Source organism: Sinohyriopsis cumingii, chromosome 18 (genome assembly GCF_028554795.1).
Source record: "Sinohyriopsis cumingii isolate HCF-2022 chromosome 18, ASM2855479v2, whole genome shotgun sequence".
NCBI classification, from domain to species: Eukaryota; Metazoa; Mollusca; class Bivalvia; order Unionida; family Unionidae; genus Sinohyriopsis; species Sinohyriopsis cumingii.
This window is the reverse complement of record NC_142978.1, coordinates 39,921,892-39,936,478: the sequence shown is the minus strand read 5'-3', so window position 1 is coordinate 39,936,478 and position 14,587 is coordinate 39,921,892. Positions and strand designations below refer to the sequence as shown.

Here is a 14,587-nt window from a genome sequence, read left to right as displayed (position 1 = left end):
AAGGAACATACATTTTCTTATAATATTTACTTAGTATTGTTCTTTTAATATGATTTCTGCTATTGCTGAGGGATTTTCTTCAAATTACAAATCAGCTTAATAAGTACAAAGCTTATGCCATACATCGAAAAATGGCATGTTTTTTGTAGCTGGGGTTGATTGTATCATTAATGGAAAGATCTTTTTCTCCTTAAGAGAGTAGAAAGATATATCAGAATAGGAAGTAATACCCATTAATTTCTAGCTTGAAAATACTGTACTGTATCAGGCAAGACAGTTAACTGGAATATTTTTCATTTTTTTAACGACAAAAGGCAGATTGATGCCAAAAAAATTATAACTATTTTTTTCTTATAGAAAAATCTACGCTCGCCAGTTTATTTCCAACCATTATACATCCCCAGCTACCAAATTTTATGGATTGCTTGCACCTGAGGTAAAGAAAAACAAACTGATTTTGGAGTCAAAACGAAGGTCTAGGTCACTAAGACTGAATAAAGAGAAATCGATGTTGAATAATGACTTTAGTTCTAGACCGAATACCTTGACCATAGTTTGTGTACTTCAGTATGGAAGATGCCTGTGGAATTTGGCATAAGTAGGTCAAAGGGCAGGATCAATGTGAGTCAGAGAAAAATGGGTTTTGCAAAATGACTTTTTCAAAAGTTACTGATTAAACATTTTTAATGGCTTGCACTTAGGCTAAGAAAGAAACCTAAAGGTCAGAGGTTGCACTCATATTAAGTCTAATGTTGTTGTTGTTGTACGATTTAATGCCATTTTTCAGCACAAGATAGGCTTTACATGGCAGCCAGTATAAATGGTGGAGGAAGAACCCAGGAAAACCCCAGAAAGAACCACTGACCCATGAAAAGCTACTGGCAAGCTTTCTCACATACCCACATTAGCCGAACCTGAGACTTGAACTCGCGCAGACAGAGGTGAGATGGCAATGATCCGTAAAGGTGAGCTCTTTAGACCACTCAGTCACTCGGGGCCCCAGTAAGTCTAATAATAAAATACTTGTTTCTTCACAATAAGTTCAGTTCAAGACTGCATACCATTAATCTGTTTCATCAAAACCTCATGGTCAGTAGTCTTTTGAGATAACCTTGCAATACTAGTGCCTTCACCTTGCAGTACCAGTGCCTTCACAGTGAACTGTTAAAGGCAAGGCAGGTGTACAGTGAGCTGTCCACAGTACTCTTATTTTATCAATGTCATCAGAATTTTGTGTATAATTCCATATTGTAATCCTTGGTAATATACATGTACTGAATCTGGATAAACTTCATTCATTTGTTATAATTCATGCACAATTTTGCAAAGTGCCTTTAATGAATACATTGAATTTTTATTTTAGTCAATGATTAAGTGCATTTTTATGCAATTATTAGTATATGTTAGTATGATTTGTATATTGGGTTTAGATCAAATAGGATCAAACATTGGAATATATGAAGCAAATTGTCATAACTGACACAAAAATATGCTTGTTGGCCTAGAGCACAATTTTACGCAATGTATTTCACTACCGTGTCACCCGAATTTATGGTTGTATCAGGGTCATGGCCAGGAACGTTTGATCTTGTCAGACCTTGCAATTATGCCAAATTTCCCATGACATATGTAATTACAGTGAGAAATGTGCATATACTGGTGTTTTCACTATATCAAAAACCATAATTCCTGCTTGGAAATTGTACAAAACTTCAGTTTGAACATCTTGCAGTATAATAACTGCTATAATAAGATATATACGTCATAATTAAAATTAATCCTTTCTCCAAAATGATATGGATCGATTCCAGCATAAAACTTTTGGCCAGTTCAGAGAATAATTTACAAATGCAGGGGTTGTCACAGTAGGTAACAAGACCAAGAATGTGTCATAGCACTTGCAGAACACTAGAACACCCCTTTCAGTCCTACATGGATGGAGTCCATCATTATTTTCTTGAAGACTTAAAGAAACATGGTATAGTCCCACTGAGGACAGATTTTCCAACTTAATTTATTTTATTTATTTACTAGTTTGCAAATAGCTGATGTTATTTGCCATATATACTTGCTTATCAGTTGAGTCTTGCAGACTGCACAGAACCAGATCGGGTGTTGCACAGTGTACATCAGATTGGGTCTGTGCAGTTTGTTAGGTGTAATCAGTGGAACAAGCATTATTATATGCTCATATTTTTCTCGTTTAACTTTACACTGTTGGAATCATGCAGTATTTTATGATATTGAACTCATGTGAATAAAGGAACTACTTTCTACTGTAAACAAACGATGGATGCAGATGCCAGCACTTTTTATTTATTTTATTTGTCTGTGGATGAAGTAAACCAATGAATGAACTAAAGCAGAAGTTTCGTGGACTGCCACAAACGAGCTGCTTTGCCACATTCCATGTGAACTTTTTTGATACAGTGTTTTGGATTTAGGCTAGCTAAAGACGCCAGACAGGGTCCTTACAAATAACATGCAACTGACAATGCATAAACTGTCTCCTTTAGCTGGTAATAAGAATGGCAAAAAATATAGTTATAGTTTTACATACTGACTCTCCTCAAAATGTACTTTCTTAGTTCTGCAAATCCGAATTACATGAGCTATGTCATAGGTTCTCAAACTTGATTACACATTTCAAAAACTGTACTGTAATTTCGACTATATTCCAAGTGCAATTACATCCTCCTTACTGCACTCAAAATAAAATAAACATTATATTCCATAGCATCTTTTTGATAATTGCAATTGAAAGACTTCATATTTTTCCCACATTATGATTTCAAACATTCAATGACAGACCATTCCGGTGGCCTAGTGGTTAGAGCATCCGCCTCAGATGCAGGAGGTCGTGGGTTCGATCCCCAGCTGAGTCATACCAGAGACTTACAAAAATGGTACTGTAAGCTGCCTTGCTTGGCATTCAGCATTAAGAGGTTAGTGTTAGGACTGGTCAGCCTGGTGTCAGGATAATGTGACTGGGTGGGACATCATGCTACATGTCTGCAGCATGATGCCCCAGTGCTGGACATCACTATAAACTGGCACATTGCAGACATCATAGCGATATGACTGAAACATTGTTAAAGCTAAGTTAAAAATCAAAATCAGATCATATCAATGACAGAACAGAAACACACTTGCAGATGTCAACATGCTGTTGAAATCCGATGTACTTCATGTAGAATTGGCACAGATAAATCCAGTCCATAATCACAAAATTTTGTAGAATCAACAAAATAACCAAAATCTATTCATTCCAGATCCAATGGAAAAATTGTTGCAATGCGCATTCATTCAATTATGACCCCAAATTTAAATTTTAAGTAGACCAAAACGCCATTTTCTTTCTTAAGTTATGTCTAGCACATGAGTAAGTTCAGATTTATCTGGGCAGAGTTATGTGTGCACTAATAATATTGTTCTTGTGTAATGATAAATCTGCACATGTGTATTTCATTTGGAATATGGCATACATTTAGTTTCTTTGTTTCTTGTAGTGTATTTTTGTTCATATAATTAAGCCTTAGGTAGAAAAAGAAAATGAGCATATAATAAAAAGGTTGCTGCATTTGTATGGGAAAATATGAACTCGTTTGGTTGGATGGATATACTTCACTCCCAAGGTTGTGCAGTATATCATCCGAAAAACTCATTCATATTTTCCCATACAAATGCAGTAACCTATAAATATAGACCCTGATCTGCAGGTGCATAATGGTATGGCAGATCATGATCATTCTTGTTTGACTCAAGGTATGTTGTGTTTATTACTCCAAAATAGCTCACATACGTAACTATTTAAGAAAAAGCTTTGGTATTAAGTTATTTACTACCAACTAGAATAATATAAAATTAATTGACTATCAGCTCACCTATCTTATTACAAAGCAAAAATTCATTTTTCAGGCATGGCAGGTACGATTTATTTCCTGGTGGATTTACTTGATCCAGGGAATGCTATGTTTCCAACTTATCAGCTCTGGTAATCCAGATATTGATAAAACCAAGATTTGGAATTGGATCTCAGCCACTGTATAGAAACAGAGTTGCCTCCATGTTTAATATTAAGATTTCATGAGATGTCATTGTAGGGCTCAGCCCACAAATTCATTTTCCATAGACATCTATGTTAACACTTGAAAATATAAAACCATTTTGAGCACCAGAAGGCCAAGTAATTTAAGTTAGTACCAATTTACTTATCAATCAAAATAGGGTGTGTTGCATCACATTTTGTTTAGATAAATGTTCTTATCTTGGGGTACCGGTAAAAGCCAACCTCTGGGATGTGTCACACTGGGATGGCACAAATAATTTTGGCCTGTGGAAAAAAACATTGTACTTGTGAAAGTGTTTAGACATAAGCATGGCTAATAATTAGTGGTTTGAGTGCTATACCAAAAATGCAGTTTTACAAGAGTCAGTCACAGTCTTTATATCTGCCATTTTTTCATACATGTCAGAAAAGTAATTTTTCTTGTTGAATTTTAGTGCAAAATGTGTTATTTTCATATCTGTTTGAAAATATTTGTTTTAAAGGGACACATGACAAAATATTTTAGAATGAACAGTCATATAGACTTAATTTCTTTACATTAATGAACTTAAGTTCTCTTGGAAAATTTGTATCAGTGTAATGTATTTCAGTATATAGCACATGGAAGTCTTAATACATGTGTGTTGTGAGCTCAGAATGACTAAATTTCAGATACAAAAATCAGATTTTTGAAAAGTCAACACAAAGTGTCTTATATTTAGATATTTCTACATAAATAGACCATTATAGAATTTAACAGCAGTTCCTATTTTATCAGGATTTAATATATGACAGACACCCCTCTTGTGTTTTATCAATTTTCTGTAGAATCAATGTTGTTTAAACAACCAAAGGCACCGTATGTTAAAAGCTACCTAAATCAAAGGTCTCACACCAAGTGGAACAAATAAAAATTGTGGAAATGCACCAGCAGAGTCCATGTAGAAGTTGTAATCACTGTTAAAATTAAACAAGAAAAATTCAAAGCTGATATTAAGGCCAGTGGCCCAGTCTTGAAGTATTAAATACAGTATTCTAATGTTCCCCCACTTTGGAACTGGTACCTTGCTTAGTTAGTAATTAGTGGTTGCAGTCATGTCACATTCAGAGTGTCTTCCTTAACAGTCATTTGGTATATGGATACGTGGACTTCCTTTCAGTGAACTAGATCATTTTAATTTATTTCTTGCAGATTGCGTGTCTGCATGAAAATTGTTATTAAATTTAATCACTCTTTCTCTGTGATCTTAGAATTTTTGAAGTCTTGTTTATTGTCTAGTGCTGTTTGTGTCATACATAAATACAAAATTTCATAACTTTTAGCAAGGCAGTGTATTATCAGACCTCATCTCTGAAGAAAACATCAGAAAAGAATACATGTTGTTAGTTATGCCTTGCATTATGTTTGTCTAGCAATCTGGGTGTTTCATTGGCATTTTCATGCACATTTGAGTTGGTATTGTAATGTATTGTTGAGCAATGTAAAAGACGTCACCTTTTTTAAGTATTGATTATATAAAACAGATATAAAATGAATCATAAACAAGGAATTGGAAATAGTAGAGTGGAGTTTTGTTGAGGAAAGGCTCATTGATGATAGAGATACACTAAATGAGTTAAGGAACATAAAAAAAGCAAAACACTACTGGTGATGTAGAACATGACAGGCAAACTAGGTGAGGTCTCTATAAACTTGCATACATAATTTGCTTTAATTAAATTACATTCATCAGTCATAATTCCACTAAATGATGGTATAGAAAGCTAATAATCAGATTCTGTTAAAGTTACATCATTATAGGTGTGCATATATATATATATATATATATATATATATATATATATATATATATATATATATATATATATATATATATAAAACTGAATGCTGACAATCAAACGTGTAAAAGTTTTTTTTTTGTTATCAATATCAAATTGATTGAAATCCAGCAGTAATTTAGGAGTTGTGTGGAAATGATGGTGGGTAGGTCTGACAGTTGGGGCTATACTTTTTCCATGTCATCTTTATAGAATAATGTGTTCATCTCAGTTTGAGTCACTTAATACATTTTTTGTTACTCATTTGAATCTAATAGTTACGTATTCAGTGTGCTTCAGACAAGTATATAGCATTCATCTCAATAGATTGCACAGTACACCACAGTGGCACCATCTTTAAATTCTCTACAGAAATTTTGCAATGTTAAATGAGCTTACAACAATTTCACATCATTTTGAGTGGAAAAATAGTATGCAAAGAGCGTGTGTGTGTGTTTGTGTGAATGTATGTATGTATGTATATAGATAGACAGACAGATAGACAGACATACAAGCAAATAAATACAAAATATATGCTGGCTACAGGAGCAGAAGGCACAGTTTGCATGCAGTGGATTTCCATGGTAAACTCCTTGTTTTTGATCAAACTGGAAAGTAAACCTTTAAATTTATTTCCTTATTTATTCATCTGTTGAACGGAATGCATTAACTTAGATGGACTAAAATTACAAGAGTTTGTGCCTTAAAATTTGTAGATGTCTGAAAATTGTGTAACTACATATTAATATTTCCAGAGATATGTGATATGTCTCTGATATTTCTCAACATAATAATAATTATGCGTTTTGTTTTACAATTTTTAGAAATTGAGAAATTTCTATTCCTGTGAGCCTAAGATGATCTTGTGAACACCAGTGGTGAACACTTTATTTTTATTTTTTTATTTTTTGTTAATGGCTCAACTTGATTCTTAAACATTGTCATAATTAGCCTTTCTTACCACTTGACAACATATCGAAGTAGGTAATGCAAGCACTGGGGTGTTAAACATCATCCAGAAGGGTATATTTTAGGCAAACAATTTTCGGGGGGGGGGATTCCACTACCTTTTCATCATTAGATGCCATGATGTCAGCACATGTCTATGACATCATACGAATACCAATCTGAACTCTTATCGGTATTATTCATTTTATGATTGAAATAAGTCTGTCTGTGGAAAAGTAAAGTGAACCTGATTTTAGGGCCATTTGGAGGGTATAGTGAACCTAGTCCTTTGATTTAAATCCAGTAATAATTAGGTCTTTTGAAATGAAACTGTGCGGAACTGACAATCAGGGGCCATAACTCTGCTAAACAAGGGTGTAGAAGCCAATGTCAGCCAAGCTCTCTTAATTATTGAGCCACATAGCAAATTTAACTGCAAAAATAATTAGTGAGTTATTTGCAGAAACAGATGTGGGATGAAATGGTGGACAAACTCAATTTAATATCTCCACATTCTACTAAAAGAATGAAAAACCCCAATAAAGACTATAAGCAGGGTTTTTCATGACAAAGTTAAATGCAGTTTCTAATCATATGGCTTCATGGATATGCTCACAGTGCAGAACATGTGTCATGAATCAAAGACTGTTTCAGCAGCGTTTTTAATACATTTGTCTTCTAGAACCTACTAATTTGCTTGCATTATGCAGTGGTACTCGAATGTATCATATGTTGTGTACACTAAGCCACTATGCTCTCTTGGGTAAATTGGTAGGTAAATATGTTGGTAGGTAGGTAAGTAGGTTGATACATGTCATTCAGTATGTTCATACACTTACTTATACGTGATGATGAATGGATCAGGTTGAATTTATGAATGTATGTAATAAAGGCCTCCTGAGATCACTCAGCAAAATAAAAAAATCCATACCAGATTATTTCATTAAATTCTTGTTGACCGAGTGCATCATTCTTCATTATATTGTATGTTCTAAGTGATATATTTTGTACAGATGTTGTGTTCAGCATTTATTGGCTTTTTTTTTAAAACTTGTACTCTTGCTATTGTTTCACATTATTTGACAGTGAGATTACAGAAATTTGTCATGTAAAGTTTAAATTTGTATTGACAAGATATACAGTTTTGCCATATGTACATCTCTAAAATACTGCCACAGACTGAAATGCAGCTTGTTGCTTTGAATTTATTTTAGTTGATCCAATTAATAAAATTCTATAACAAAACCTTGTTTGTTTTCTTTTTAAATAAGGGATTTCTTATATGCAAATGACTCCAAACATTTTTACTAAAATAATGGGTTTACAAGCTAATATTTGTTATATATATATATATATATATATATATATATAGACTGCAAGCCTGAAGACTTAATTTGTATTAAAGCACACTTATAAACCTTTGCAATTGTAAGAGCAGCCAAACTCTTTGATTCTACTTAAGCGCCATTAGGATCATGTATTGACCTCGTTAAGCAAAATGACCTAGAAACTAATTATGATTGACTTGGGTTGAAATTTAGTTGTGTTGTTTGTTTTTTGACACTCCAGTTTTTAACAAAAATGGCCAGACATTACAGGAGCAAATTAACTCACAAAATTTGTTTTCTAGTTTAAATGGAGGGCTGATATAACCTACAGTTAGAACCTTTTATCTGACATCGTGTATCCCATTTTTATATTAAGTTTTGTCTCCCCTGAATTTACCATTTTCATTGAATCAGTTTCTTGCTAAAACCATTTTTATCATGATATTCAAGTTATTATAATAAGAGTGTATGGTTTAGATTTTTAATGTAGTTTAACAATTTTTCAAACCCTTGACCTCCCGCATTTGAGGTAGATGCTCTAACCACTTACACCACTGGAGCTATATATTCCAGTAATAACTTGTACAACAAAGCAACAAAAATCTGATATATAATCAAATTATAAACTTGTTGTCTAATTCTAGAAAATTCCAGAAATTTTAACATTCTCATCATTTAAATCCTACCAAAGATTTTTTTAAAATGGCACTAGCGGCTATCTCACTTGGCGCTTGACATTTAGAGGTTAGTGTTAGGACTGGGCAGCCTGGTGTCAGGATAATGTGACTGGGTGGGACAAAATTCCACACTGCAGACATTGTAGTGATATGATTAAACAATTCTTAAAAGGTACGTTAAACATCCAAATCACACACACCAATAATTTTCCAAAAATTTTAAGATGCAGTTACATGCACTTTTTTTAAATAATAAACCGCAAATTAAAAAAATCCAAAAATAATTTTTAATGAAATATTAGAAAATATTAAAAAAATTCAACATTTTCTTGTTGTATAGCAATGCAAGCTTTTGAATTTATACAAAGTATGCATTTATTCCTAAATATGTTGCATCTTCACTGAAATAATAAATAAATGACAGCTTTAATATCTGTATAAACATACTGATGGATGCATTTTTCCCCAAACAATGTTCACTACTTTTTCTTGAAAATACTCTCATCTTTAGTGAAGCCCAGGTTGATTCCCATTCCCAGCATCTTGTTCACCAGATGCTTGTTCTCATCTCTCTCCTGGAATTGGAAAATAAAGACGACTTTAAGTTCCATTTCAGTGAAGACTACGAAGACGAAGATGTCCCTACCAATAAGGTATAATTAATGAAAGCATTGTTTATGTACAAAAGTAAACTTATTGAAGATGGCTGTAACTCAAAATTTGACCTTGGTCTTTTATTAGTTACACCACACACTAATTATAATTTAAATCCATGCAGTCCTTAAAGTTGTGAAGCAAACCGTAGAAACAGAATCATTGGTTTGTTGAGTTTTAATGGCAATGTTTTACATTGTTGGCTATATCATGCGTAGGAAATGGGAGCTAACTGACTCTTGTAAGGGCACACCCAGGCAACTGACCAGTGCTAGCCTGGGTGGTACTGTACCCTTGACACTTAGGTTAGGAGTCCGGTGCTCCATCAATGGAGCTTCCACTCTCTCTCTCTCACAAACTGCATGGAAATACAGCAGGACAGATATATATGGGCCACCCCCTTAGAATATGGAGAGAGCACAATTATATATTTTGTCCTAAAGAAATTAAACTAAGAGGAGTTAAGGCCTAGAGAAAGTTGCTGATGTCAACCTAATGTATAAAACAAATTTAGTGCAATTGAGTTTTTTTGTACACATTTAAATCCATTATCAGGCCTGCCAAAAAAGAACTTTCTCAGTGAGACATTTGATATTTATCCGAAAGCTGGAGGTCAATGACTTCTTACCTATCTCAATCCTGCATAATATTTATGTATTGCTGAATTTGTGCGGTGGTTGCAATCATTTCTGCTCTAAACAATAGTCAAATCAACACATGATTCAAATAAAATTATAGCCTTTCCTGCCTTTTTTCCAAGCAGGGCCAAGTATATTAATATTTCTGTTTTTTTTTCTCATACTTGTGTGAAGATTTTGGGGACTTTTTGAAAAGCCGCTTTTCCTCTTAGCCTGCAGTGTTTTAAATTGCTGGGTGACATTTCCAGACCGTACTATCATGTAAATAGCAAATGCAGGTAGCATGGGTAAATTTAGTCTGGTTCCCTGATCCATTCCACTGAGTCGAAAACTTTGATTGGGACAAAAACCCATACAAGTGAATAATTATCTAGATTTCACTATAATAATACTTCTATTATTTTTGGCTTCTTTTCTTTAGCCTGTATTTTAAGGATCTTTTCAGTAATTTTCCAGCCATATTGCTACAATGACTGCAGTGTGGCAGTTTAAAGTGATGTCCAGCACTGGGGCATCATGCCGCAGACATATAGCATGATGTCCCACCCAGTCACATTATCCTGACACCAGGCCAACCAGTCCTAGCACTAACCTCTTAATGTTGATTGCCTAGCGAGGCAGCTGTTAGTACCAATTTTAGAAGTCTTTGGTATGACTCTGCCAGGGTTTGAATCCATGACCTACCATACCTGGGGCAGATGTTCTAACCATTATGCCACCGGAGTGGTCAGTAAAACCTTGCAGTAAAAATCATAAGTGTTGGCAGGTCTACAAGATTTGTATATATTTCTGTGTGTATGTATGCTGCCTGCAGTGGCATAAATCTAGGTTCAGTTTGTTAGAAGCTACATGATTAAATGTAGAGATGAAAGGATGTATTTGATTTGTAGAAGCTACACGATTAAATGTACAGAGATGAAAGGATGTATTTGATTTGTAGAAGCTACACGATTAAATGTACAGAGAAGAAAGGATGTATTTGATTTACAGAGATGAAAGGATGTATTTGAATTGTAGAAGCTACACGATTAAATATACAGAGATGAAAGGATGTATTTCACTAATTAAAATTTATGCAACTTTATTTATATGCACCAGCAGATGTATCATTTTACAGTGTACTCAAACCAAAAGAAGTGCATCTATTAGCACTATCAAATGATATAAAGTGTTCACCCACTCCCCCAGCAGTTTACAACCAATACTGATTTTTTAAATGAAAAGCATATAGAAAGTAAAAATCCACAAAAGTCTTTTCATTCATCAATTTATAATTTCTAACCTGATTTTCATAATAGGATCTCTAACAATGTCATCTTATATGTTTCAAACCAAACAGGAGATTTTTACTAACGCAACCACCATATTTGTGTCGGCAAGACTATTTTTTTTTCAGACATCAGGAGTGTAGCTTCAAATAATTTAATATGCTTCCGCTACTTTGTGCATTACGTCCCTTTGAACCCATGTACATAAGAGTTACACTGCTTGCCCTTTATTTTTTTTGTTGATATATTATTGCTAGACAATGCAAATGATGGATGAGTCAGTTTTTACATCCTAAAGATAACTGAAAATTGACTTTTTCAGGAACTTGAAAAAGATTGTGAGCAGTCTCCTTATTTATCCTGAAAACTTTTCATTTGGTTTGAAACATGAAAAAATAACAGTGTTAGGGTCCCCCTGATGACATTTAGGTTAGAAATGATAACAAATTCAATGAATAAGTTTTGTTCTTTTTTTAAAATATCCTTAATGCTTTCAATATTTAAAAATCCCCAAGGGGTACAAACTGCCAGGATGAATATTAATACTAATAACTAGAAATGTGCTATAATGAGAGGTCTTATAGTGAGGGAGTGCTGTATGCATTTCTCCATGTTATTATCATTTTTCTTAGTATGGGGAATGACTATACATTTTAACAACCTGTTGCAAGACCCCTTGTTATTATATCTTGGGGGGTATGGGGAAGGGTTATTGATAAATTGTAAGAACCTGTTACCAGACCCCAATGTGCCCACCTTTTCTAGGCAGTAAATAAAAATAAAACAATACAACTTCTTAAAATTATGTTATGAGATAAAAATTGTCACTATGTGTTGACAATGATAACAATGTCTAACTGAAGTCAATCAAGGCCCATGTCTTGGAAAGGCTCAAAATCCATTTATCATCGATCTCATCTGAAAATTTATTGAATGAATGCTCACTGCAAATTTGGCTGAATCAAACTAAACAAAATGACAATACTAGAGTGTTCACAAGCCTATCAAATATCTATTCAAAGTCCATCAAGGTCCATGACTCTAAATTATCTTCAGCCTCTTTGTCATAACTGGGTTCATGGAAGACCCTGTGAAGATGAAACTCTACAGAACATTTTGTTGAAATTAACCCAATAATGTTTTATACCTATTCTTAGTTGATCAAGTGACAAAATATAGTTTCACAAGAATTTAGTTCAAAATGGACCAAATGTAAAAATGATCATGCATATTAACTTTTGGAAATGAAATTCAAATATGCTTTTCATTTAGTTCATCCATGAGTTTGTTAAGATAAACCTTCAATTGGGTTGAATCAAATTAATAAAATGTGGAAAGCAGAGCATTCACAAGTCTGTATACAGATAGATGGACTGGTGGATGTTGCTTCTATATTTTCTGTCTTTGAAAGCTGAGAAAACTTGTCACATTACTGTTTGCTGACAATTCAATGTGTCCCACAGAACCCTTGGTTTTATATTACCTCCTTTGCCAAACAATCTTTCATGATCCCTTAGAAGGATGATAAAGCGAAACCGTGTATGCAGTAGCATGTATAATTTGTTTAAATTTCCCAACTGACCTCCTTCAATTCCGCTATAAGAATACGGCCATGTCTCTTCTCTCCACCGAGTCGGATCTTCAAATAGAATACTATGGCCCTGTTAAAATATTTAACTTTAGCAATACAGCATGATCAAATGGAACAAATGACTTAAGGTCATTCAAAATGTACATTATTTGTCAGCTTATTTAATATACATACTCACAAGTTGAGTGTAACCACATACAACACAAACCCTGATCTGCTGTCACATAATGTACTGGCAGATCAGGGTCAGTGTTGTTTGTCTTACTGATTACTTCTAACAAACTACACAGACCCAAAGCTGCCAGTGCATGTGATCGCAAGAAAGGAGACTGATGACCAGTCTGAGCCAATCATATTATAAATTCATTTATTTTTGTGGGTATCAGTCTGTGAGGTTTTTCTAATCTCCAAACTAGAAAAAATACATATCACCCGACTCTAAATAAGAAACCTTTTTTATGCATATATAAATCACTATCACAACACCCTAAAGTAAGTCCACTTATAACTAAATTAACACATATACTCACTTTTAAGTCCAGTCCAACTGCACAAGACCAGATCTGACATTACAATAATGCATCAGCAGATCTGGGTCGATGCAGCTGTGTAATGGGTAGGACCCTGATCTGCTGGTGTGATATGTGACAGCAGATCTGGGTCTATGCAGTTGAGTAATTGGTAGGACCCTGATCTGCTGGTGTGATATGTGACAGCAGATCTGGGTCTTTGCAGTCGAGTAATTGGTAGGACCCTGATCTGCTGGTGTGATATGTGACAGCAGATCTGGGTTATGCAGTTGAGTAATTGGTAGGACCCTGATCTGCTGGTGTGATATGTGACAGCAGATCAAATCAAGGACTATGCTGTATGCAGCTAGACTTGATTTTTAAACATGTATAAAGGCACTTAAAACTGAAGAAAATACTGCTTATAATGTTAAAAATAACCCAGTCTCTAATAGATGTCACCAAAGCTGCATTTTATCTGCATTCATTCTGCATTTCCCTTCACACTAGAATTTCATTTTCATTCCCCATTACATTGGAATTTCATTTGCATTCCCCTTTACATTGAAATTTCATTTGCATCCCCTTTACATTGGCATTTCATTTGCATTCATTCCCCTTTACATTGGTATTTCATCTACCATCACATCGATCATTTTTTTTGGTCACAGAAATGCATTCACATCATTAATACATTAACCAAAATTAGAATGTTTTCATTCGTAATAAACAGTTAAATGGAAAGAGCTATTGCTCTTATATCCGATTTAAATGTCCCTTAATAAAATAGAAAATGCATTAAATTGAAAAGACAACAATGAATTAATGATAAATAAAAATGTAATGGCAAAGGCCATAAATGTAAATGTAAAACTATAACTGTTGTAGAATATATGGCAGCAAACTGTATTTAGTTTTGTTCAAATAAAATGTGTACAGTGATCATGTCATCAAATCACTGGTGGTTGTTTGAACAGTTTCATGTGTGAGTAGTGAGACAATATTTTTTCTCAGTGTCAAGAATAAAGACTCTCATTCTGGATCATCACGCAAATGAATTTATTTTCTGTAGACATCTGGCAGCAGCCTGAGATAAGGTAAATACATT

General features: G+C 34.0%; 2 protein-coding genes across 2 annotated transcripts in view; one reads left to right on the top strand and one right to left on the bottom strand.

The window, feature by feature from the left end:
- LOC149776456 (glutathione S-transferase LANCL1-like) overlaps positions 1–8,059 on the top strand; it is a 57,507-nt gene extending 49,448 nt beyond the window's left edge. Inside the window, exon 9 of the mRNA XM_089940875.1 lies at positions 3,919–8,059. Within this exon, the coding sequence (XP_089797001.1) occupies positions 3,919–3,998 (80 nt within the window). The 3' untranslated portion in view covers positions 3,999–8,059. The remainder of the gene's footprint in view (positions 1–3,918) is intronic.
- Positions 8,060–9,162: 1,103 nt separating this feature from the next.
- Positions 9,163–14,587, bottom strand: part of LOC149776454 (transmembrane channel-like protein 7) — a 111,208-nt gene continuing 105,783 nt past the window's right edge. Inside the window, exons 16-17 of the mRNA XM_089942398.1 lie at positions 12,962–13,040; positions 9,163–9,394 (exon numbers count right to left, since the gene is read on the bottom strand). Of these exons, the coding sequence (XP_089798524.1) occupies positions 9,299–9,394; positions 12,962–13,040 (175 nt within the window). The 3' untranslated portion in view covers positions 9,163–9,298. The remainder of the gene's footprint in view (positions 9,395–12,961; positions 13,041–14,587) is intronic.